This window comes from Equus asinus, chromosome 13, assembly GCF_041296235.1.
Source record: "Equus asinus isolate D_3611 breed Donkey chromosome 13, EquAss-T2T_v2, whole genome shotgun sequence".
Classification (NCBI taxonomy): domain Eukaryota; kingdom Metazoa; phylum Chordata; class Mammalia; order Perissodactyla; family Equidae; genus Equus; species Equus asinus.
The window spans coordinates 38,560,384-38,586,641 of NC_091802.1; the positions used below are offsets into that span (position 1 = coordinate 38,560,384).

The following is a 26,258-nucleotide window of genomic DNA, read 5'->3' on the forward strand; positions in this document are numbered from 1 at the left end:
GAAGCTTTTAATAATAATAACAACTAATGTCTTTATAGTGTTTTAGCATTTAGATGTAAGTTTTCACTTAATCCCCACAACAGCCCCATCTAAGGGGGATTATTATTGACTTATTCTTACAAATGAAACAGGTTCAAAGATGCTTAATTATTTGCTCTTGGTCGTACATCCAGGAAATGGCACGATTGGGACTCAAACAAGATGGCAAGTTCCAGAGCGGCAGGGACTGTACCTGTCCCGCTCATCCCGCAGCCCTGAAGCATAGCCCACTGCTGGATGACTGGGGGAACCTCAGGACTGGCTTAGGTCTCTGAGTTGTTCTCCACATACCTGTTGAACTGAGGGTCCTGCCACTGCAGGAACCACTGACATAGCCCTCAGTGAAAGAGGTATGTGTGGACACAAAACCCACTCAACAAACACAAATACAACTCATACAAAGATACACTCCCTTTGCTTGGAGCTTAATTTTCAATGTCTTTTCCAGGACCTGGGCTACAGGCCTGGACATTTAAGAAAGTGAAAAAAGGCAGCATTCCTTGCCCTGCCTTACAAAGAGCCTGTGTGTGTCCCCCTGAGCCTCTGTGCTCTGGGCAGGTGGCGATACCCCAGGTGGTGGACATGGTCAGCCTCCCTCCGGGGCCAAGAAGCAGCTGGACAGCAGAGGGCGCTGCCGAGCTACACACCTTGCATTCATGGGGTAATTTGTTCCAGGGCCAGAGACTTTTCCAGAGACAGCCAGGGATGTTGGGTGGGGTGTTCTGTGATCCTATAGCAATTTCATTTCTTTTCTCCAGGAACCTGAGTGACACCTGAGAGAGAGAGGGTAGAGAATAAAATCTTTGGAGTCAGACAGAGCTGGTCTTGAATTCCACTCACCTTTTTGAACTCTGACCCTAGGTGAATAACTCTCTGAGCTTCAGTTTCTTCATGAGCAAGGAAGGATATTACTTCTTTTGTGCACAATTAGAGATAGATTTGTATCAGGAGCCTCCTACAAGGTGTGAGGTTGAACCACCATTCCATGCTTAGGTATCAAGGGCCAGACACAGTCCTTGGCACTGGAGAGTCCATGATGGGGAAAAAGCAAACATAGCCCTGCCCTCCTGGAGCTTACAGCTTAGTAGGGAAGCTAGACTTTAATCAAATAACCCCACAGAGAGATGACAAATGACACCTGTGCAATACCTGCAACAAAGGAGTGGTCTTGGAGCTCAGTGAGGAGGAAGTGCCTGGGCAGGGAGATTTCCCTGAGGTAGTGAGGAGTGAGCCCAATCTAAAGGATGAGTAGGAGTTTACTAAGCAAAAAGAGGAGGAAAAAGCCTTTAGAGAAAAAGGAATAGCTTATGCGATGGCCATATGTGTGCGAGCCAGACACAGGCTAGTACAGGGGAGAGAGCAAGGTGGAGCCTGGTGGGAAGTGAGGCCAGAGAGAGACAGGGGTCAGACCCCCACAGGCCTCCTTAAGGAGTTGTGTCTTTAGCCTAAGAACAATGGGAAACCATGAAGGGTTAGAATCACAGGCTATGGACAAATTTCCATCTTAAAAAGGGCTCTCTGGCTGCAGGACTCATAGCAGACCCTTAACCCTCTTCCCCTCGATGCACCCTCAGGTACTAAAGTTGCTAAATTCTGCTGGCTGATCCTCCTCATCCCTTGCATCCCTCAACATCTCTCATGGAACAAGTGCATTTATTTCCTAACTGGCCTCTCTGCCTCCAGTCCCATTGCCTCTACACAACAAGCTTGATCTTACTTGATCTTCACAACCTGCCTGCAAGTAAGCAGAGCAGCAATCCTTATCCTTTTGCAGATAAGAAAAATGAGGACTAGTGGTGCTGTGGAGCTGGCTCATACAGGCTTGTGAAAGCCAAGTGTTAAAATTTCAGGAATTTTGCAAGCCCGTTGTTAGACCCAGTCACTATTAATAATTAAATTGAACAATCATAATTAAACAAATATTAAAATCAAAGATGTCAAAACTCATCACTTCCTAATAATTTTACTACTATTATTTACCCATGCTCTCAAGGTTATTTATGTTGTTGTATTTGCATGATGAAACTACTACATAATGGTATGCTACTGCTCATCTCTTTCCAACTCTGTGTTCAGTAAAGTCAAGTTGATAGATTGAAATCAGCCATGGTGGGAGTATTTACACCATGGAAATCCGCAAACGCTGCAAATGAAAGCCTTGATTTATTTTGTTGATTATCTACATTTAAGAAAGTGATGGAGAAAATGTTAATTCAGACTTAAAATTTAATATGTTATATCTATAGCTTATACATTGTGCATAGCACAAAAATTGAGGAAATGTACTTTCAGCATTTGAAAATCGTTTTCTGAGTCAGCAAAGGAGTCGCTCTCATAACTGACAGTTTTTCTCTTTCCTCTTACATTGACATAGAGGAAAATATCAACCAACATTCATTCATGTCGCAGTTACACTCCTCCATCAATTGAAACCACAGGTCGGCTACCCACACAAGAATTTGGCAAAAATCAGTGTGCAAGGGAGAATCAATAGGTTCTATTATGTGAAATCAATTGGTGAGAACTATGTGAGAATCAATTGGTTACATGAAATCAGCAATTGTATGTTATTATTTGTAAATTGTGTACTACACATCCTTTACATCATTATAATTTATAAACTTATGTACTGATACATATGTGCATACATTCTCCTTTTCCTCCCAGAGAGTCGGCTGTTCAACATTTAGCAGCACACTGGGTGTAGAACACATTATTCATGTGTCATTCCATATTCACTGATGCCAGGAGGATACAGTTAGTCAATGAAGAAATGACTCGGCCACGGTTACACATCGCATAGCGGCATAGGCGGGACCAGAACCAGAGGTCCCCTCTAGGCCAGCGGCTCTCCCAGGACCAGACCGGGCTTTCCGCGGCCGCTCCACCTGACCGAGAGGGGTGGCTTCGGCCTGAGCGCCCGGGAAGTGAAAACCAAGAGCCGGCGTAGGAACCAAGAAGCAGGCGTGAAGCAGTCCTCCGCCAATAGCGGCCCAGGCCGCGTGAAACGTCACGCTCCGTGGAGGCCGGCGCGAGCACGCCCCGGGGAGAGGGGCGTGGTCACAGCCTCCCGGAAGTGACGCCATCCGCGGGGCGGTCCTCGGCGGCGGCGGCGGCGGCGCGAGGCCTGCGCTCGCGCTGGGCTCGCCGACCGCCCCCCCCCCCCCCCCCCCCCCGCCCTCCTCTATGAGGCAGAGGCCGCGGCGGCCGTTAGCGCTGTCGCTCCGGGGGCCGCGGCGGGCGGGGCTCCGGCGGAGCCCGGCCTAGTCCCCACCCCAGCCCGGCTCCCAGCCGCCCGCCCTCCCTCCCTCTCCCCGATGCAGGGGGCCGAGCTCCGGGATGGCGAGGCGGCGGCGGCGGCCGCTTCGTACCGCGTCCTGAGCCGCCTGCTCGGCTATGGAGAGGCGGCCCCCGAGCCAGGCCCGCCGCCGCCGCCTCCGGGCCATGGTCCCCCGCCGCCACCCTTCCTCGCGCGGCCCGGCCCGCGGGGCTCCCGGCCGCCGCAGCTGATGGTGTTCCGCAACGTGGGTCGGCCGCCGGAGGAGGAGGACGCGGAGGCGGCCCCGGAGCCGGGACCCTCGGAACTGCTGTGTCCCCGGCACCGCTGTGCCCTGGACCCCAAGGCCCTGCCGCCGGGGTTGGCGCTCGAGCGGACCTGGGGCCCGGCGGCTGGACTAGAGGCGCAGTTGGCGGCTCTGGGGCTCGGGCAGCCGGCGGGACCGGGAGTCAAGACGGTCAGTGGGGGTTGCTGCCCGTGCCCGTGCCCCCCGCAGGCGCCCCCTTCGCAGCCCCAGCCGCCTGCTGCCGCCCCGCAGGCCGGGGAGGACCCCACGGAAACGAGCGACGCGCTGCTGGTCCTGGAGGGCTTGGAGTCGGAGGCCGAGAGCCTGGAGACCAACAGCTGCTCGGAAGAGGAGCTCAGCAGCCCTGGCCGCGGAGGAGGAGCGGGCGGGCGGCTTCTGCTGCAGCCCCCAGGCCCTGAATTGCCCCCAGTGCCCTTCCCGCTGCAGGACTTGGTTCCTCCAGGGCGCTTGAGTAGAGGGGAGCAGCAGCAGCAGCAGCAACCTCCCCCGCCCCCGCCTCCTCCTGGGCCCCTCCGGCCCCTCGCGGGCCCTTCTCGGAAGGGCTCCCTCAAAATCCGCCTCAGTCGCCTCTTTCGGACGAAGAGCTGCAACGGTGGCTCCGGCGGTGGGGATGGGGCCGGCAAGAGGCCTTCTGGAGAGCTGGCTGCTTCAGCTGCGAGCCTGACGGACATGGGAGGCTCCGCGGGCCGGGAGCTGGACGCGGGGAGGTGAGACCGCCTGGGGGCTGGCTGACAAACTCTCTCTCCTTGTTTCATTTCCCTTTTATTCTGTTGCTAACACGATCCTGACAATTCTTATGGGCTCCATGAGGAGGCAGAGACTTGGGGCTAAAGGTGGTGACATCGCCCATTGGGTCAGAGCTAATTATGGGAACAGCTCTCGCTCTTAAAGAGTTCTCCCCGGTGACACCTCTCAGCTGGTTAACGTCTCTCTAGGTGGGAGGTGATTTGAAACCCTCCTCCCCACCCCCACCCTGGCCCAGCTTTTAAAGTTTTTCCAAGGTGCTTGCCTACCATTACACTTGGCGTAGAGGTTGCTGGAAATGTTTGGCCTTTGGGGCAAAAAGTTGTTGTTGCATTTTGACCACCTTATTATTCTGTGTATCAGCACCCCACCCCCTTCGCACTCATGCATATAAATGATGTGACAAACTTGTGCAGTTGGAGGCCAGCAATCAATTGGGTGTCTCTCTTCGAAGTGTTAATGTTTTCCTGGTTGGTCCCTTAGTTATATTGGTATCTCAGGCGTGTGTGCTGACCACTGTCTGTGAGAATAGAAAATGGTTTTGTTCTCAAGCCCAAGTGAGAATTCTAAGTATGAGGTATAGACATTGGTGGATGAGTTCTAGGCCAGTTGATGAAAATTCCAAACTTAGACATTGAGTTTTTTTCTTGCATTTCTGGAGGGTGGATTGCTGTCTGACATCCCATGTTAGGTCTGTAATATCGGTTTAGAAAACTGTCAACTTTTGTGTCAATGAAATGAGACTTCCCTTGTGGTGACTGCTGTTGTGGTTTGTGCTACTGAATGGGTTCTTAGAAAGATTGGAATTGGTTTTGGTGCAGGTCATGTGATGGATTCTTGAGACGCTATCAGCCACAACCCAAGGTTGAAGAACAGGCAGACGAATAAATTGAGAACTTTACTGTGCACCAGAATCACGTGGGGAGCTTTTGGAAAAGATCACTATGTCTGAGTGCCCAAGAATTTTGCATTTTTAAGGCTCCCCAGTTGATCCTGAAGTTCTGACCTGAACTGGGAACCACTCCTCTGTGGACTTCTCTTTTCAAGGGAACTTGGATACTCCAAGAAGGAAGTGTGGGGTCAATTTGTCTTTGCTTCCCTTTCTGAACAACTGCTCAGGGTCTCATCTTGGGGATCAGACCAAACCAGAACTCCCTAAAGGAATCAGTAGGTTATGCGTGTTGCCCCTGCAGGTAGGCCTGTTTCTGCATCTGCCTTCCAGTGAACTCATGCTGAGAGCTTAGGTCTGGAAAAGTGTATGGCTGCTGAAGCAGCTTTTTTTGTAGGTAGGCTCTGCAGTCGGTGCTCCACTTACCAGGACAGATGAAATTTTCATCAGATGGGGGGGAGGGTAGGATTGAAGCTGAGGGTAATGACATAGGATAGATTGCTAATTTTCTTGTGGTTTGTCTTGCCTTTGTTCCATATTGACCGGGACTTGGTCTAAGATTCTCGAGACGCCAAATATGAGGTGTGGCGTGAAATTAGCTACTACGTCTAATAGATTAGAAAGAGGAAAAGGCATATAACATTATACGGTTTTTTGCCTTTGGAAGCAGAATTTAATGGTCATTGGTTGCTCTGTCACCAACTCTCACACTAAGCACAATACAGATTTCTGCTGCCGAGCAAATTGGGCTGTAGCTCTGCAAAGAAGCTTAGTTCAGGGCACTGGAGAATTACATTTTTTGGTCCAAGGGCTTTTTCTGATGAATTGGAGAAGAGCTAGGTATTTGAGTGTGAACGTCTGGTTGACTGCTGTTACGAGGCGGCAGGTTGTACAGGGAATGTGAACATTCAGATTCCATTTAGAACTCCCAACACCAGCTGTGGGGTGCAGGCCAATTTTTTTCTTCTTCCTGCTTCCCCGTTTTTTTTCATCTGTAAAATGGGAGTGATTCCTGTCTTGTTCTTTTCCTTATAGGAATAGAGTGAAGACAAGAGAAATTGAGATGGAATATTTTGTGGAGAAGTAACAAGATGGAACTGGTTATTTTATTTATTTTTTTTCATACTTAGGATTTGGTGCTGTTAGATTTGCTTGCTAGCTTTTCCACAGCTTACTATGTGCCAGTCTTGCTGGCAGCCTTGCAGCTGTGAGAAACTTGGTAAGTCTGGCTAGGGTAGTTGTGATTTCTATGGATCTGCACCTCCTAAGTCAGTCTGCCCTGTTGGGAGAAAGGATGAGTTTGGGTTTTTAGCTTGTTCTCTTGTTTTGATTGGTAGGACCTGGAAGCCATGAGAAATGTCAGTCTTTTGCCAGAAGGTAAATGCCTTCCTCCTTATTGTTGGTTGGAGTTAATTACAACTTTCTGTAGTCTTTGCTGTGTAATTTGGGGCTTCTACAGTAACCTCTGGGCATGATTCTCTTTGCTCTTCTCAACATCTACCTTTCCCACAGCTATCACTAGAAAGTACTTCCTAACAATCATTTTATAAGGCTTAACAGTTTCCATATTTTAACATTAAGCACACTTTAGTTCCTTTCAGATGCTTTAGTCTGCTAAGTGGAACTGCCTGAACATACTGAGTCTCAGATCTAGTAAGAGTTAGCTTAGAGAACTCTCTTCAAGTGAAGGAAAAAATGGGCCCACCAACTAATCAGGTTTCTGTTCTGGAGAACTGGGCTAGGCCTTGTAACACACATATGTTGGAATTCAAAGAGCTGGGCTTGATGCCTGTGGGCCTCGGTGTAATATAGAATTGCTATTTCAGGAAAACCAGTGAAGTTCCCTTGTCTGTTTCACATATGTTGAGCCGATTATCTTCCTTTGTATTTGGTGAGAAATAGCATTTAATCTGACCTTTTTGATTCATCACATAATACACACTTGGTTGGAAATGGGTACCTTGTTAATTTTTCAAGATTTGTTTTTTCCCAGTTAACAGTTGAGGCTATTACTGGCAGTCTGCATAGTTGTGAGGTAGAAAAATGGAGAACAGTTCTGCAGTGGTTTCCATCTATTTGTTAGGGGAAAAGGTACAATTCTGGAAGAGAGGCAGGCTGCCTTGGCATCAGTTTGGGGCCCTGCTGTCATGGACAGACCTGGCACTTGTGAGAAACCCTTTTCTCTGTTTCCTGAGTCTTCAGGTCTGAGGGGATCTTTTTGAGAAATAGCACGATGTGCTGAGAGCAAAATGATTTTACGGTGTGGTGAGGAAGTTCTGACTTTATGTTTGGGTTTTGGGTCCATACTCTGTTGATCTTTTCAACTATTTTTCCATGAGGTGGTTGTGGTTGGCAGCTCCCTTTTGGAATGAGCAACCTGACTTCAGAAGTCTCTGTCTGTCCATTTGAGCCTATGTCTTTCACTCCTTCACATTTTCCCCACTAACATCATTCCTAAGGTTTTAGGCCTTGGACTGTGCCTCCTGGCCTCTCCCTGGAAGTTCTCTCCATAGGTTCTTTAGTTTAGTTTATGATGGAGTTTTGGATCTGACCTTGCTGCACAGACGTCTGTGTATTGGAACTAAAAATGAACACATGGTTTTTGTGCCTGTAGCACATGAACAGACACTGGCTTATGATGTGTTGGAAATGGCACAGGCTGGCTGACTAGGCACTATGCGTTAGCAGGGGCAGAGGTACATTGGGGCCACAAAACCTGATATTTGGACATCTTGGTTTGGAAGTTACTTTAGAAAAGGACATGTGTAAGTCCTAGGATGTCAGTAGAGGGGATTTATGGACAAGAAGGGTAGAGCATTACTATTTTATTGTTTATATTTTGGTTTCAAGGAATTTGAAAAGTGGCCAATGGTTATATCAATGTGTGGTGGGCCTGTCTAGTCTAATACTTTTAACTCCTTTTATCCCACAGATCTGTTGCCATACGATTAGTAATTTGCAGAGTGGAAGTGGATGGAGACATTCTGTGTCTTTGTTACCTGCAGCATAAGCAATGCGTAGCTCACACAAAGGACTGCCAGCCTCAAAGAGGGCCTTTGCCTGATGTCTTCTGCTGCCCCTGTCCTGTTCTCCCACCTGAGGCATAGCCCACCAAATCCTACCCCACCCCACCCCTCAAGTCTTTCTGCTGCTGAGATGCAAGTGGCCCACTGGCAAAGTTACAGTGGCTTAATTTTGTACCCGAATGCTTGTAAAGATAATCTGGGGAGGAATAAGATAACATCAGAATGTAGTATAGAAGGGTTAGCTAAAAATGTGATCCAGAGCAGTAGCATTCATGTTGTTCTCCAAGAACAGCTCAGAATGGGCTTTTATCATTTTAAATGTTTCACATATACAAAAGGAGATATATAAATTGTATATACTATAATAATAATGAAATGCATACCTAGATTCCCATCACTAAGCTTAACAAATAGAATGTTATCAGTATTTTTGAGGACCTCCGTGTGTTGCTTCCTGATTATGTCTCCCTGCTCCTCCCCATAACTACCATCCTCAATTTTGTGTTAATCATTCCCTTGCTTTATTTTTTTATAGTTGTCTAGATTGGTCTTTTCGTGAATGACTGCAATTAGAATGTGCTCAGGATCCTTGAGACTGCTTTGGATTTTTAGTTGGATGGTCTGTCCCTGGAGAGAGAGGGAGTGCTCATATTTATTATTAGCCTTTCAGCCTCTTAGACCTTCTACCTCTCCGAGCTTCCAGCTCTGAGACCCCCTTATTTGCCAGAAAAAAACATCCCAGGGCTCTCAAATGGCTCTGCCTGGGTTTAGATTCATATGTATTTCTTTTTCTACATCCTAGAAACTATGATTTTCTTCTTCAAAATGCTGGGTGCGGGGGAGAAGATGAGCTGGAGTGAGAAGGCCTCCGCAAGATGTGTGCGTGTGGGTACTGCCGTTCTTCAGGGCTTGGCACAGAGGAGACTCGTCCTCAGCACGGGCAGATGGCAGAATAATGCAGCTTCCTCTGAGAAGAGGCAGACAGCCAAATGGCTGAGGTGTGAGCCCTTTGAAAGGCCAGTGCTTTAGGTTTCTACTTACTCAGTTTTAATGTTGTGCCCACAAGTTATCAAATAAAAATCAGTTTGGAAGCTCTTCAGCAGCCTTTAAGGTTCATGTCCAGTGGAATTAACTTTCCACCCCAGCCCTCTGGAGTGTTGGAACTAAGCTGCAGACTGTCCTGAGCAACTTGTATAGACAGACGGACTGTGTGTGATTGTGTCGTGTTTTGAAGCAGCCACCTCTCCTCTGAGTGCTGTGGGCGGGGCGTTCCCGGTAGGCACCATCATTTCACTTCTTAAGTCTCAGCCTGGAGGAGGTTGCAGAGGGAGTGGAGATAGGCCAAGGGAGGGAATCCAGCATCTCGCCTATTTCTGAGTAAGGTCTTCACAGTATGATTTTGAAATTTTGTTTGAAGTGAGTTCTGAGAAGCTCAGACATCTATGTTACAACATAAAGGCGTAAAGATCTTCCAAAGTCAAATAATTTTAAGTAGGGTTTGCTTTGCTTCTGCCCCCCTTTATTGGTGCGGTTGATAGTTGAAAAACATTTATGTTTTATTTCGTCCTTTGGGTGAGAGTCATTTCGGAAGGTGAGCCAGCTACAATGCCTGGCATCAGGCACTCAATTCTGGGGTAGGATTTTTTTTTTAAATTCTGGTTTATTGAGGTATAATTTATATACCACCTAAAATTTACCTTTTTAGGTGTCCGGTTCTATTAATCTGGACAAATGTATATAGTTGCTATAACCTCTACCACAATTAAGATAGAGCATTTTCATCCCCTCCACAAGTTCTCTCTCCTGATCAATTCAGTCATCCTGAGGTGAGTTTTCTGAGCTTAGCACATTTCTAGCCGGAAAGTCTTTGTCAGAGTCTTTTGAATTTCTTTCATTTCTTGCTGAAAAACAAGTTGAAATTGGTACAAAGTGAAGTTACCTTTGGTCTGTCTTTTCACAGGAGATCTGGCTTTTCAAGCTGGTTCCCTGGAGCAGCATCAAGAAGTCATGGGGGAGTGATGTGACCGGCAGCTCAGAGAGGGGAAGGGGCCATCTTTAGGTGCCAGGCAGAGCCCCTAACCTGTGGAGGCCCCCTTGTTAGCTGATGGCTTTGCCCCATGGCTTGGGGCGTTTGGGTGGAAGTCAGAGCTCTTAGTGGTTGAAGAGTGCATGTGCATCTTGTAGTGCTGTCCTCAGGTCCAAATACGGTCCCTGGTTCACGCTGGGACCTCCTGCTCCCAGGGGCAGGCCCAGAGGGAAGGCTCTTCTCTGAGATGGCACCTGTTCAGGTCAAGATCCTTTCCTTGGCTCCCATATGAAAATCAACTCTGCATCTGACTTTGTTCCTCTAGAAATGGACTTGCTGTTTATCACCCACGGTGTTTTACTCCTTCACTGTGCCGGGTATGGAGAGATCCAAAGGGATGCTCGTTGCTTTGTAGGCTGGTGAATTCTGTAGCCAAATCTATTTAAGAAATTGCCTTAATTATTTCATTCTCCTCCTTTAAATTGTAGGCTTTATTACAGAAGTGTTGCTGACAATGACTAGGGTTTGGTCTGTTTCTCAGTGCATCTGGACTTGAGTGTCGTGTGATTGAAGTGCACGTGTGCTCATTCCCCTTATTTTCTCTTGTGCTTTCTCACCCCCTAGGAAACCCAGGTTGACAAGAACTCAAAGTGCCTTTTCTCCAGTCTCCTTCAGCCCCCTATTCACAGGTAAGGGTGCTCTTCTTTTTATTCTGGCATCTGAAGCAAGAGTGTTCTGAGACCTGTCAGGAAGCGCTTGCAGATGCATCACAGAGGGAGCTCAGGCGCATCTGCAGTTATTTTCTTCATTCCGTGCCCGCTGGGTTTGGGGCGAGGCTATTTTTGTGGTGTGGCATGTGTTCTTGACTTTGAATGCTTTATGGTTGAAGGTAGAGACTGCTTGCTGGTCATTAGGTGGCCCTGCAGTTATGCAGTGCTCAGTTGAGGGTCACCACATATAAATTAAAAATAGAAAATTACAAATTTACAGGTTCACAGTGCATAAGGGACTCTCTAGAAGTCATGCAATTACTGTCCCCGCTTCCACGGGAGTTATGGATTATCTAATAAATGTGATCCATGATTTTCTGATCTATTTTTTAAAGACTTTGGGCAGCGGGGATTACATGAACTCTTGTCTCACCCATTTTAGGGCTAGTAGTTCTTGCAGCTGTTAGAGCTCTTCATTGTGTCTAATTTAAGTCTCTCCTCTTATAGCAGGGCACGCAGTTGCTAAAGTAGGAAAGTGGTTGAATGTCTTTTGGGCAACTGCCTTCTTCTGTCCTGGGGAACTTTTTCAGGGAGGGTACATCTTGTCACATTGGTCCGATGTGAAGCTCCTGCTTGAATAAGCTGTGGAAAAGAAGGTCTTCAGCACCCTGCCTCAAATCCCAGAAACTGAGTGCTCCTCAGTAGTTATGGCTGAGAAGCCTTTAAAAAAATCCCCATTTCAAACTCTTTTTGGATATTGTGTCCCTCAAAAAGCTGATTGGAAGAATTATGATTTGGGAATGGACATTCCTAGAAGATGTTAAGCAGACTAGTGGGACCCCCATTACTGCATAGACTGCCGTGAGCTGTCAGAACAAGTAAGTCGATGCCTGTAACAGGCACAGGTGGAGAAGGAAGTCTGTTTTTGCCCCAAGCCCAGAATTAAAGAATCTTATCCTGTAGTAGCATGTCTTTCTAGTTAATAATTGTTTCCTCTTTAAAGTAAGGAACACTCAACATTTGTAGTTTCAGGTTTGGTGGTCTTGTTTCAAACAGCCTTAGCACTCGTGAATTACATCCTTAATTTAAGTGCTATACCTACAATCTAGACCTCTCTGACCCTTCTGGAAACACACTTATCTGGGCTCATTGCGTTGCTCTGGGCAGCGAGGGTCTCAGTTACTAAGCCATGTAATGGGTTCCTACAACTTCCACTGATGACTTTTAGAAGGGCTTTTCTGCTTATCTTAATTAGTGTTTAAGACCTTTGTAAAAAACTGTATTAGATTCTGAAATCCCAGCTCCTGGCCTTTTAGAGATATTGGTTATCTCATTTTATTAACTGGGAAGTGAAAATTCTCGCTGAGGGGCTTATTCACCCCCCTGAATAAGCAAAAAGGTGTTGGAAGTAATACCCCTAAGGGCCAAATTAGAGAAATCCCAAATTCTGATCTGTGGATCAGCTCTACCAAAACAAACCTATTCTTGGCTGTCAACCTTTGTTAATAAAATATCTTTTATAGGGGCCAGCCCCATGGTGGCGTAGTGGTTAACTTTGTGCATTCCACTTCAGCAGCCCAGAGTTCATGGGTTCAGATCCCGGATGGGGACCGACACACCACTCATCAAGCCATGCTGTGGTGGCATCCCACATATAATGTGGAGGAAGATTGGCATGGATATTAGCTCAGGTCTAATCTTCCTCACACACACACACACACAAAATCCTTTATATACTCTGATGACTCAAGTGGAGAGAGGATAGATGGAGTTGGGTGGCAAGAAGGAGTGTATATAGCAGAGACCAGAGCTACGTGACATGCTGGAAAGTAGAAGAAATTCCACCAAGCTCCTATTGAAAGGCTTCCTCTAGGCACACTTGAGTTTTGGCTGACAGGGTTGTAAATGCAGTTTTCAGAGTTTGTAGCCTCAGCTATTAGGAAGTAGCTAATAGCTACTGAAATGTTGGTTCTCTTATGAATGAATATTCTAGAAAATCTAGATGTGGAAAGCCATTTAGGAAGAAGTTGGTGCTAACGTTGGGACCTTTATCTGCATTCAGTTTAACAGTTCTTACGTTTTTCTGGCACTTGCTTTCCATGTCCATTTGGGCTTAGAATCAGCCACTTGCTTTGCTCCCTGAGGCAGAGGTTGATATACATGTCTTTAAAATAAATGAGGTGGGTTCCATTTGAATCCATTTGAATCAAGAAGACCCCGTGTTCAGGGTTATATCGTCAGTGGCAGAACCACTTAGTTGGCTTTTCCACTGTCAATCCCATGTTTTTGTCCTAAAGAATCCTTGATCTTTAACAGGGTAAAGGAATGATAGAATTTAAAATTGACTTCTCAGGTGCTGGAGGTGATTCCAGCCCTGGGAGCATTAGCTTTGGAGCTTTTTGAGAGCCATGACCTCTGAGCCTCCCTTGCTTGCCCTTGGCTTTTGGCCTCAGCTTTGGTCAAGATGCTGCTGTAACAGGCTTGCTCTGTGAATCCCTCAGGTGAAACAGTGTCGCTTGTGGACGTGGACATCTCTCAGCGGGGCCTGACCTCTCCACACCCTCCAACTCCTCCTCCTCCCCCTAGAAGAAGCCTCAGCCTCCTCGGTATGGCCTTCTCTCCTCTCTGCCTTTTTGCCCTAGCGGGAGGGTGAGCTCCAGGGACCTGTTGTTCTTTGCCAGGAGCCGAACAGGCTCCTGGGTTTCGAATGATGACCCAGTTATTTTCTGTCCCCTTCTCAGCACCCCTGTTGTCTCCCTAAGAGGTTAAATGGGTCTCTTACCTGCATGTCCTAACATTTACTGTCCATATGTTGATTAGATCTGTATTTATCTTGCCCTGAATCTACTGCTAGTAGGCTGCTTTAGGAATATTCTTACTTTCGTGCTTCTGAGCAAAGAAAACCAGATTAAGATGATCGTTGTCTTCTCTGAAAAAGGGTGAAGGTCAGGCCATCTTGCCCCAGGGAACTGCCTGAAGATCCTTCTCCCTCTGCTCTGCCTTCACTTCTCATTCTGTGCTCATATCTCTGAACCTCTTGCTTTTGTTCTCTCTTCTAGATGATATCAGTGGGACGCTGCCTACATCTGTCCTTGTGGCTCCGATGGGGTCTTCCCTGCAGTCTTTCCCCCTACCTCCGCCTCCTCCACCCCATGCCCCAGGTTAGCTTAGCTTAGAGGCAAGACTTGCAAGAGTTGGGAGTATAAAGTGATAAACTTTTGAAGGATGAGGGAAATCTATTTATGGAAATAACAGAACTTATGAGAAAACTTAAATCTTATCCCCTTGGCTGGACCAAAACGCCTTAGAAATGAGGCCAAGAACTGGTTTTTCTAACCTGTTTTCTTTATGGAAGTGAATCTGATTTTTTTAGAGATAAAATACTATTGAATTTTTTGTCTCTTTGCTGCTGAGACTGTTTTGCAGTCTCTGAGTAGATATCACTTAGAAACTGCCTTAAATTTCAGGATAATGAGGAGGTTTAATATATTGCTGGTTTTCAAAGTTCTCTGGTTTTTCTAAGTTTTAGTATTTACTGCAGCCTTGTAAATAAGTACCAAGCATTTAGTGGCCCATACCTGCTTTGCCAGCCTCCAGTACCCAAGGAATAAAATGAATGAAATCGGCATTTTTTCCTATTTGCCTGGCAAAATCGTTACTCCTCCTGGGCAAGTAAGCAAGTCACTATTTCCAAGGCTGCTTTACCGGCCGGCACTTCACCTCAAGGTGGGAGAAGCTGGAATCGCTCTAGGCTGGTGAAGGTCCTGAAGTAGTCACCTTAGTCAGGTTAGTGAGCAGCTCCCCTACCCCTTCCCGGGGTTCAGTGCCCCCACCCATCCTTCACAGCTCACACGAGCACACACAGCTTTTTGTTCCAGCCCATCCGGCTCTTTCCCACTGCTTTGCCTTCCACCCTTTCTGGCTTAGCTTCTAATGCCTTGCCCCTCTCAGTTAGCATCTCTGTTTTGGAGGGAGGGTCTGTTTGGGGTTGGGAGCAATGAGGATAAATAAGTGACCAAGACCCTTTTGCCCTGCAGACGCATTTCCTCGGATTGCTCCCATCCGAACAGCTGAATCCCTACACAGCCAGCCCCCACAGCAGGTCCAGTGTCCCCTCTACCGGCCCGACTCAAGCAGCTTTGCAGCCAGCCTGCGAGAGTTGGAGAAGGTAGGTGGTGCCTGAGGACTGGCGGCTCGCTTCCTCTCCCACTCTTCTAATTCTGTACCAGGCTCTCCTTTGATTATTTTTAGAGGAAGAATAGTTCCTTGCCTCTATATTTATGGTGACAAAACAATACACTGCTGCTATTAATTCCATAAGAGATGTCGTAAAATTGAATCTAGGGGGAAAAAAATTTGAATGTGATGAAGATAGGTGTGGAGAAATGTTTGCATAGGCCAAGCTGATTTTGATAGATTAACTGACCCAGGTCCCTCTTCTCTTCTTTGTAGGGCCTTGGTAATGGAATTATAGAATTATTCTTCTGTTACTTTGGAGGGCTCAAAGTATAAAGAGCCTGATGTTCATTGCTAATGAATGAGACATTCTTAGCAGCTTTTACCTATTGAAATTGTTTTGGAAATGAAGGGTTCTCTTATGATAAGATGGATTGTGCTGAAAACTTTGACATTGCTCTGTTCTCTTAATTACTTGAGCACATGTTATCTTTGATAGTGTGGTTGGTATTGGGGGCCAATGAATTGGGAAGATGCAGAGATGAAGCTAAAAGGGAAGCCAGATGGTTCTTTCCTGGTACGAGACAGCTCTGATCCTCGTTATATCCTGAGCCTCAGTTTCCGATCACAGGGTATCACCCACCACACTAGAATGGAGCACTACAGAGGTAAGAGGCACTAGGGTTTGAGGATAGCCTTCTTCTTCCTTTGCCTTTCTCTACCTTTGCTATCTGGCTTTTCCATGGGAGGGATTCATAGAAATGGAACTGTGAATGGGGGGAAAATCTCCTAGACTCACTTGAATGTTGATGTGGGCACTGGTTTCAATCAGGAGCAGAAGTATTGGTGGGGGTAGGGAGGAGAGTAAGGGTTCCATTTTTTTAAATGGATTCTTAGCATCCTGTGTCTAAATAGGGGGGCCTGAACAAGACTGTTGAAGAACAGAACAAAGCCAGTAAAACTCTCCTGGTAGAAGGAGGAAATAAGCTGGGGCCATTGGACAAACTCTCCCAAGCTTTGTTCATGATTAAATTTGCCATCTAGAGATACTTGGGGTTAAAACATATATACAAAGAAGACCTTAGTGCTGATTCTGTGACTGTTCTATTCTGAATTCTTTGCCTGGTAGTCACATCAGCTCTTCCTGCCAGGCAGCATGGTGATGATAATTTAATTTCTTCTTTTGGTCAGCTTTGAAGTTTCTTAGGAAATAGCCATCAGAACTCTTGAGAGTTTGTGGGGCCATTGTGCTTTGGACTGTCTACCTTCTTCCCTGGTGGTACCGCCTCCGTTGTGGTCAGGTTGTGCTTACTGTTCCAGTCGTGTCTAGAAGCTGTTAAACACAGCAGTCTGGATTGGCTTTGCATTGGGGCATTCTGTGTATGACTTGGGCCAGAAACTTGTGATGACCACTGGTGATAGGACGGGGTGGTCCATCCTTCGTCAAAATACCTGCTTATGCTGCACATAGAAAAGTGCGGAGTTTTGGGGACTCATCCCTCCCGTCCCTCACACTCGCCCACGTGTGCTCACCCTTCAGTGAGCTGTGTAAGACACTGCATCTCAAGCAAGAGTCTCTGTCATGCTCTGCTCAGGCACCACCACATCCTTCCCGCTCTCAACCATGTCCTTCTGCTGGATTTATTTGGTTTGCTTCTCTTTTGAGGCAGGAAGTAGTTGTTTAGGTCAGCATAGCTTTGTGCATGGTTTCCTCTGCCCCCACCTCTGTCTTAGAGAGGCATGAGAGAAAGGAACCTCAGACCAAAGACCTGAGAATTAATTAGATACCTGTGGGTAGACTGCTGCCTGTTTTCTGCTGTTCCTAAAAACAAAAATCAAACAGAAAAACAAAATGCAAGGCAAAGCATTTCAGAGTGAAGATTTCTGTAGACCTATTAAAATGGTAAATGACTAGGCCCTGGGAATGATGAGTAAATGCTTGACCTCTAGGTTCCTGACAGGTGAGATGCCAGGAATGAGAGAGCTCTTTCAAATGGTTCTCCAATTACTTTTTGTTCAAAGGGACTTGTCTTCCTTGAATAAATGGGATTTTTAATAGAAGCCTCGTGGGCCTTTCAGTTGCCGGTTTGCAGTGGAGCCTTTGTCTTCGTCTTTTTGAGTGACCCTGTAGGAGAAGCTCGAGAGGCTCAGATCGGCAGCTTTCTCGAGTGATTAGTATCCCTTTTGTGGGGGATTCCTTTGGATCCAGTGCTTTAGTTTTGGGAGTTTTTTGTTGTTGCTTTAAGTCGTGGGAGTTCAGATTCCCTTTTGCCTTTGGGATTGGAAAGTTGGGGTGGGATGTTTGTAACATGTTGGGCTGTGGGATTTTAGAAGTTAAAGAAGAAAAGACTTAGAATTTGGCTTTTTGTTGCTAACACTCGTGAGAGAGACCCACACGTCTGCTGTTCTTGTCTTTCCTCGTCTCAAGGGGTGTCATTTAAACTCGCTTTTGCTTTGGCAGTCTTTCCTTATGGTCTGTGATTTAAGGATTATAGTGTGTTCATGCTTGGCAAAATCTTTTATGTCTTTTTTTTACTTGAATTTATTATTTACTTGTTCAAGAAAGCCTTGTAAGACCTAATTTATGTCTTATTAAAGGCAACATCTTTCCTTCCATTAATTGTGGAACAAGCAGGAACAAGTGGCTTCAGGGACATTGTCTGACTCAGCTTGCCCACAGACTACCCTCCCAGAAGTGGGAATCATGAAAGTGTTCTAGCTAGCCCCCCTGATCTTTTTAAGGTAAGTTTTACATCTTTACCTCTCTGTAATTTTCCATGGCAGGAACCTTTAGCCTGTGGTGTCATCCCAAGTTTGAGGATCGCTGTCAGTCGGTGGTGGAGTTCATTAAGAGAGCCATCATGCACTCTAAGAATGGGAAGTTTCTCTATTTCTTGAGATCCAGGGTTCCAGGTAAGGCTGTAGTTATATTAATGATTTAACTTACTTGGGTACCATCCAATAACATATCAAAATGTGCCCCTGCAAAAAGAAAAGGCCACACTTACTTGAAGCTCTTTATTTATTTATTTATTTTTTTTTTTGAGGAAGATTAGCCCTGAGCTCCCATCTGCTGCCAATCCTCCTCTTTTTGCTGAGGAAGACTGGCCCTCAGCTAACGTCCATCCCCATCTTCCTCCACTTTATATGTGGGACGCCTGCTGCAGCATGGCTTGCCAAGCAGTGCCATGTCCATACCCGGGATCCACACTGGCGAACCCCGGGCTGCTGAAGTAGAGCGTGTGCACTTAACCGCTGCACCACGGGGCTGGCCTTAAGGAGGCTTTTGAAGCTCTTTTTCTTGGCTATTATAGCAACCACTCTTTCTAGAGTCCAGTGATTAATCCCCTGCCCTGTACATTAATCTCTCAACATATTGAAAAGGAATCTTTGCATCTTTGACCACGTGAATGAGAAAACAGATCTTGCCTCTCATACGGGCATCATGTGAATATTTAACATTCAGAGGTGTCTCCTTGTCCCTCATCCAGGCATCTCACACTTACACGTGAAACAGAGAGTAAGAGCTCTCAGGTCATTTCCACGGGAACAGGGAAGGTAAAAGAAAGGCAATGGCGAGTGTCAAGGAGGCTGAATTCAATGGCATTGTGCTCTAGATTTTGTCCATGTTGTACTAAATTTGCTGTTAAAAGTAGGTGTTTTTTGTTGTATCTTGTATTCCTACCACTGTTGAATATAAAGACTTCTCTCCATTTGAGAGCACTGGGCAGTTCCCATCTTTGCTGGTTATATAGTCTTCCTGCCTGCTAAGTAGCGAGTTACATGTATAATCTCTGTTGAAGGGGGAGAAGGGATGGTTTAGAGGAATCTGCTTTTATAGTGTTGGGGAAAATAACGTGACAAGCACATTAATTGGGGAATTTGTAAGACAAACAGAACTTAAAAAATGAGAACTTCATGCTTTCCCATTGAATCAAATTAAGATTCTTAAACAAACTGGGTGCCAAGAAATTGCTCTAGCCAGAAGTTGGAGGGAGCCTCAGGCAGAACATCAGTAGCAGGCTTGAGCCAGGTTACAGGAATGTGTCTTATAATCTTGGTGATTTAAATAAGTGTGACAGGGTGCGAACTATATTAATTCTTACTTCATTTAATATTTGCCTCAGTGCTGTCAACACAGTTGGGTCTCATGCAGTTGACTTGGTTAAAGGGAAAAGTTAGAATCCTTTCTTAGAAGAATTGACTCTGCTTAGCAGTTTTTAAAGTTTGTGGCTTTTGGCGGGGGTATTTATTTAACAAACATTTATTTTGTAACTCAGTCTCAAAAATAAGCCACATCTTTACTCTCAGAGAGCTCAGCCTCAAAGAGGGTACAGGTTGGAAGATAAAGGCAAGAACAGGGGTTAAATTCAATACAAGACGTGGCGGTGCTCAACAAGGGCAGGGTGATCCACTCTGTTTGTGGGTGAACTAGGGAGGTCCTCAGAGGCTTCTGGAGTCTGGAGCGTGTATCTCCTTGTAGAGTATTGAGAGACTTCATAGACTCTTGGACACCTCGAGTCTAGCTCATTTCATTCCACAGATGTGCCCTGTCTGCAGAAATGTTACCTAAGATTCTTAACATTGTTAATGACTAGAGCTTGTAATAATTGCTACTATTTATTGAGTGCCTATCTTGTGCCATGTACTTTGTCAGCTTCTTTATTTAAATATCTCTCATTTCTTACAACAACTCCAAAGTTAGATAATAGCTTGGTCTACTTACAGATGAGACTGTTTTCACTTTGCTGGTGAGGACACTGAGTCTGAGGCTCAGCCGTGAAGTTACTATAAAGGGTGCTCAGCTTGTCACTGCTGAAGGCGGGGTTCAAATGCAGGCCCAACTAACTCTAAACCCTGTGCTTTATTTGCCCCCTCTCTGTTATGGGGAAAAGTAGCAGTAAGCAATGGGCAATTGAGTTTGCTGGACTTGTGGAGGGTGTCTTTCTAGGAGCTCTGATAGATGCTACAGGTAGGATATCTATTTATCCTTAAAATTATAACCAAGTTGAGAAGGCAAAGCAGAGTTAGTGTTTGCCCCCAGACCACACGTGACCTCTCCTTGAAGGATTGGCCCAAAGAAGGTAAAGCCCGTGCTCTCCTTTACCATCATTTCCTGTCCTCCTTCGCTCATCATAAAGGTCTAGGCGTTCTATGAGGTTGCCTTTATTAGGGGCGGGGATCGGCGTGAGGCAGAGCTAGTCATTCGCATTTAGGTTGAGCTCTATCAACCTGCACCAGGGATTTTAACTCAGGACATTCTAAAAGGAGCCGGTTGGTTCAGACTTTGGGATGATGATAACTGAATGCCTACAAAGGGCCAGGTATTATTTCATTTAACCCTTACAAAATCCTTTGAAGGGTTATTACAGTCTCTCTTTTTAAAAACAGATTAAGAAACTGAAGTACAGTGCGTTGCAGAACCAGGATGCAAAATTAAGTTTTTCTGGCTCAAATGTAGAGCTGGATGCACTAGCAGAACATGGAGGCTTGTGTTAAAGGGATGCTAAGGATCATAGGAATCGTCAAGCTAGGTCTAATGGGAAAGTTCTGGATGGTGGCACAGAAAGAGCAGAAGGAAATTAGTTAAAATAAATAGAATAATTGGCATCTAGGGGAGGGGGCCCTTGGTACAAATGATGGCACCTGAACCTGGTTTCTCCTTATCTCTTCTCACTATAGTATTGGAGCATGGGCATAACAAATCTGAGGCCACTGATTGCATCTCAGTCTGGCCCATTCCACAGTTGTAAACCAAACCCCTAACACCAGGCTGCAGTCTCTAAAGGAGAATGTGATTGGATTAGCCCAAAACCTTCCATGCTGTTGGAGCCAGAACTGAGAGTGAACTGTCCTTCTTAGTTGGGGGAATCCTCTTCATCTGTGAAGTGCATGAAGAGAAAATACCTTTTCTTGTTAAATCACACTTTGAGTTGGACAATGCTAAGGAAATTGATCACTTCCTCTTTTGTAACCATCATTAAGCTTATACTTAATTGTTCAGTGACGTGTTGTCCCTGTATCCCAGGGTTTCTCAATTCAGCATTTGGGGCTGGATAATTCTGGTCTTCAGGGAAGTTTGGTGTGGCAAAAAGACCTGGGTGTTCAGGTGCTCAGACCTGGAAGAGATTTGTCCCCCTTAATCTGGTCCATGCTGGGGAAAGAGAAAATAGTGAAGTAGCTGGAAACTAGATTTGTGCCCAGGACCCCTGGCACGAGGACCAGAGGAAAGTTCCTGATGATCACTGTCCCATCTCGCCCTGTCCCTTCTGGCTGCACTGCTGGCTTATCTTGGATTTATTTCTCTTTCTGACCTCTTCTGTTAAGACGCTCTAGATGTGAGAGCTCCAATCATTTGGTACTTTTGGGAGCAAAAATGGTCAGGTTGGCACCAGGGACTATCAGAGAATTGCTGTTTATGAACCTAAGGCTAAAAGTAACACAATATAATAGGCAAGTATATATGGTCATTAAAATTCAAGTAGGCAAACAATCAGATAATTGTATGCTGCTTATTACCCTCATCTCTTTAAGCACAAGTCCTATCGTACTGTGTCTTTGGGAATAAATAATGAGATACATAAATTACTTTTATCTCTGAAACATCATGTTGAATTTAGCAATATTACAACCAACCCCCAAAAGCTTTCTGTTTGCCATAGTTTAATTTACTAAAGAATATTTTTAAAACATGAGAGAAAGGGTAAATTCAAAGAGGCATTTGAACCCCAAATCATTTTTGAAAACCACTTGAATTTAAATATATTCAAGAGAGAAATTCATGTGTGAATTTTTTTTTTAATGGTGTGGGAGGAGAGGACAGCCCACGTGGGTGGAGGAGGGCTGCAGTGCTTCAAAATACAAGCCTTAGGCCTGAAGAGGTGGAGTGAGGAGAGGACTCCGAGAGGCTGGTCATGAATCATGGTGCTGTGACGGCCCCTGTCAGACAGAGAACACCCCTGAGAGCTTCCCTGGGCTAAACTCTTCCTCACGCAGAGCCAGGGGTTCAAGACAGGCCAGCTCTGTTGGGTCTGTGCCATGAGCAAGTTCTCTAAGCCCAATAGGCCTCAGTTTCTTTATATGTGAAATGGGGATAACAGTGGTGTTTGTCTCAAAGTATAGTTTTGAAGCCTAAATGAGTTAAATGTTTTTAAGATAAGCTTACTTGTTTATTAACAGTATAATATGTATTTCGTTTTGGTTTTTTGGGTTTTTTTATAAACTCAGTTGTCAATGACCATGAAAAGGCTTTGAGAGGCAATCTGCAAGCTTTAATTTTTTCTTCTCACGGCTCCAAACAAAATTTAAACACTCTTTGAAATTAAACTCCAAAAATAGTACATATTTTATTTTCTAACAAGTTGTGTGTACAGAATTTCTTTTGATATGATGATGACTGAGAAAAGAATTCTTTCAAAGATTTTGCAACTCAGATTCTTTCTGAGAGCAGTTTGCTTATTTACCTTCCATTGCCCCTTTGTTTATTGAAACGAGGATATGCTTTGTTCCTTTGAACCTGTTTCAGTGTCCCTGCCAGTCTGGGTGTCTCCATTCTGTGGCTTTGACCTTTAGTGGGTTGGAATTTCCCTGCGCAGAGCCTGCTGATACTCATGAAACACGGTGTGGGGCTCCTGGCTGGCATCAGTCAGCAGGCACTTCTGCACTGAGTGCTACTAATTCCACCTTGCCCAAGCAACTGTAGTTGCTTTTCTTTTAATAGCATCATCCTCTTTTTTTCTGTTCCTGTACCCAGCCTAAAAATTCAGAATCAAGGAGGGTGGTGGTGGATAGGAAATAGAGGTGGTTAAAACTGATGGTTCCAGTTCGAAGTAATGGCAGGAGTCATAGGCTTGTCAACTTTGGTCTCAGCTGTTGCCTTCTGCTTACCAGCCTCTCAGTTGGAATTTGCTGGGGACCCCTCAGCACAGCCTTTCTGAGCCCTCCGCTTCAGTATACTGCTAGATGTGCTGAACAAGTATCTTCCCTTCCCAACACCGGTGCTTTTGATTCTTGCCCTTCACTGAGAGCCTCAGACCTGGGATTGGCTGCTTGGCTCCAAGGAAAGTCTCTAGCTTGGCATTTTTAATTGGGCTGTTCTGAAGAGCAAGACTCTCAGGTGCTAAGAGCGATGCTGGGGAGGCCCTTGGTAGAGGATCGTAGATTCTCCTGAGTGTGAAATATGGTAGTGGCGCTTCTGCAAATGGAAATCAGCAGTCCTTTGTGGAAGGGAGATTTGCACAGAACACAGGTGTGAACTATAAAGAAGCCCCATTTCCCTTTGCTGGGTCTCTTCATAAGAGAAATTGTGGTTAGCTGCATTGTTCCCTCTGAATATTTCTCTTGATTTTCATTCTTGAAGGACTGCCACCAACTCCAGTCCAGCTGCTCTATCCTGTGTCCCGATTCAGCAATGTCAAATCCCTCCAGCACCTTTGCAGGTTCCGAATCCGACAGCTCGTCCGGATAGATCACATTCCGGATCTCCCACTGCCTAAGTACAATGGGGTCTTCAGGGTTGGGGCAGGAGGGCGGGTTAGTTACAACTGTTAGTGAGGCCTGCAAGCTGATTGCACAGGCAGAGCCTGGCAGCATTCACAGGCCTCATCCTTTCACTTCTGCTGTGTCCTAGCACCTAACTCTAGAGCTGTCACTTTGCAGCCAGAAGGGAGGCAGGTGTGTGTGGGTCGGCCTCCGTTCTGCAGTCTCTGTGAAGGGTGGAGGGAGAGAGACAGAACTGTAAGTGAGGAAATGGGAGTGTGGCCAGGGCGGCAGAGTCTTTAGTGTAGCCTCAGCCATACAGGGATTGAAAAGGGGGAAGGGTTGAACAGAGGTGGTCTTTCTTTTATAATCTATGTAAATAACACCTTGTGTGTATCCCTCTTGTGTTTTTACAGACCTCTGATCTCTTATATCCGAAAATTCTACTACTATGATCCTCAGGAAGAGGTATACCTGTCTCTAAAGGAGGCGCAGCTCATTTCCAAACAGAAGCAAGAAGTGGAACCTTCCACGTAGCGAGGGGCCCCTGCTGCTCACCACCAAGGGTATGAGCTCTTGGCTCTCTGTCCAGTCAGGTCTCTTCCTGGGCAGTTATTGTCATGCATTGGGTCTTGTCTCTCTCCCCTCACCCTGTGTATACCCCCGATGCAGGCATCTGCCCATAGAGTTACCACATCTGATAATGGAGTCCCCAAGGGGACACATACCCCAGTTGAGAGAAGAGCAGATGGACCTGAGAGGCTTAAAGAATATTTGCCATGCAGCGTGCAGGCTCATCACTGAGTGTAAATAAGGAGGACACACAAGTGTAGCTAAGTGTGCAGCCTTCTCTCATACTTTGGCTGTTCTCCCTGATCTTGCACGAATGACACATAAAGTGGGAAACCAAAGGGAAAAAAAACTTCATCACAGGGAGGCAAGCGTGCCTTTAATTGCAATAGGCATGCACGTCAGTGAGAGCTGCACTGTGTCCCAAGGCTTGGAACATGGGGCTGAGGAAAAATAGCTTGCTCTTCTACTTAGAGTGCCACTTGGGCCACTGAAAAGTAAATCGTTCAAAAGAATAAGTGAATTAACCAAGGAATTCATTTATCTAAGAGGCTATTCTCCCGTTGCTACACTGACTGAGTTCTACTCATTTATTTTCCCATAAAATGTCTTGGAATACTGGTTTGTGCAGATGAATTCTAATTAGTCTTTTAAATTGCATTAGTAGGAACATTGAAAGGTAGAGGAGAGGAGGGAACAGAATTGCAGTTGCAATTTGGCAGTGTGGGTTACCTGCACCATTTCACATTCTAGTGATCTACTGCGGGGTGCAGTGCCCTCCATCTTTCCTCTTAGTGTGGAGTGTCCTTTTTTTTTTTTGCTGAGGAAGATTAGCCCTGTGCTAGTCTTCCTCTACTTTGTATGTGGGTCACTACCACAGCATGGCTTGACAAGTGGTGTAGATCGCACCTGGGATCCAAACCTGTGAACCCAGGCCTCCAAAGTGGAATGCACGGAACTTTAACCACTCTGCCACAGGGCTGGCGCTGGAGTGTCCTTTTTAGGGACTGAATACTTCTGCTTCTAACCTTCTCTGTTCTCCACTCCCATCCCCCGCAGAAAACAAACTTAAGGGGAAAAACCACAGGAGCAGTCGCCTTAGCAGGAAAAGGGGGCTTTAATCTCTCCATTCTCTCTGCTCTGTTCATAATGGGAGAGAGTGACAATTGGTGTTTATATCCCATGGGTTTTTTTGAGCCCAGTTGTCTGTTTCCTCTTGGCCCTGGAAGTCCCTGATCCTGTGCTATTGGGGAAAAGCACGTGAGCCAGGCTAATAAGGGTTAACAAGGCGAGAAAGAATGAAGAAGCGGGATCAAGAAATGCTAACTCTGGGAGGCTGTAGAGTTTTAACTTAAAGGATCCTGGATTGGGTGTACAATCTCTTATCATACCTGCAATTATACGCAATTTTGTATGCCCTTGGAAGCGACGCCTAAAACATCTAAATGCTAATGCCTAGGAGGATTTCTCTACTTGGTGGCTTTGCAGTTGAAATTAGTCTGGGAAGGTAGAAGGGAACTAGGGAGGCTCACCTGCTCGACTGCACCCTCGAGGAGTCATTAGGACCCTTCAGTTAGAGCACCACTTCTGCAGGTGCTGTGCCTTAGGAGGAACCCACGTGGCCAGGAGTACAGTCAGAGAAAGGCTCAGGATAGTGGAGGGCTTCAGACTTCATCATATGGGGAATAAATGGTTAACATGGAGCAGAGAAGTTTTAGGGTAAGAGGGCCTTGATAGCCCAAGTGTTTGATGGATTTTCCTAAGGGTGAGTGATTAAACTTTCTCTGTGTGGTTCCAGGGGTAGGACAAGGACCACAATGGATGTAAGTTAGAAGGAGTTAGCTTTCAGTCCAGCTTTAGAAGAGGTCCAAAATGGGATGGTTTTCCACAGGAGTTAGTGAGCGCCCCATTTGTTTCTTCACTCAGCAGATATCTCCATGTTTGTTAAGCACCCAGTGTGAACTGGGGAAGAGAGTGCTGGTCATCGAAGGCCCTGTTCTCCCTGAGCTGCAGTCT

The 26,258-nt window shown here is 45.9% G+C and overlaps 1 protein-coding gene across 2 annotated transcripts in view; it reads left to right on the forward strand.

The window, feature by feature from the left end:
* Positions 1 to 3,215: 3,215 nt before the first annotated feature.
* The window catches only part of SOCS7 (suppressor of cytokine signaling 7), a 29,958-nt gene continuing 6,915 nt past the window's right edge, over positions 3,216 to 26,258 (forward strand). The window contains exons 1-9 of one of the 2 annotated variants that reach the window (XM_014833779.3): positions 3,216 to 4,330; positions 10,933 to 10,997; positions 13,520 to 13,624; positions 14,078 to 14,179; positions 15,056 to 15,186; positions 15,694 to 15,862; positions 17,979 to 18,107; positions 23,554 to 23,689; positions 24,089 to 24,238. In XM_014833779.3, coding sequence (XP_014689265.2) covers positions 3,357 to 4,330; positions 10,933 to 10,997; positions 13,520 to 13,624; positions 14,078 to 14,179; positions 15,056 to 15,186; positions 15,694 to 15,862; positions 17,979 to 18,107; positions 23,554 to 23,689; positions 24,089 to 24,209 — 1,932 coding nt within the window. In that variant the 5' untranslated portion in view covers positions 3,216 to 3,356 and the 3' untranslated portion in view covers positions 24,210 to 24,238. The remainder of the gene's footprint in view (positions 4,331 to 10,932; positions 10,998 to 13,519; positions 13,625 to 14,077; positions 14,180 to 15,055; positions 15,187 to 15,693; positions 15,863 to 17,978; positions 18,108 to 23,553; positions 23,690 to 24,088; positions 24,239 to 26,258) is intronic. The other variant, XM_014833780.3, reaches the window with a different exon arrangement.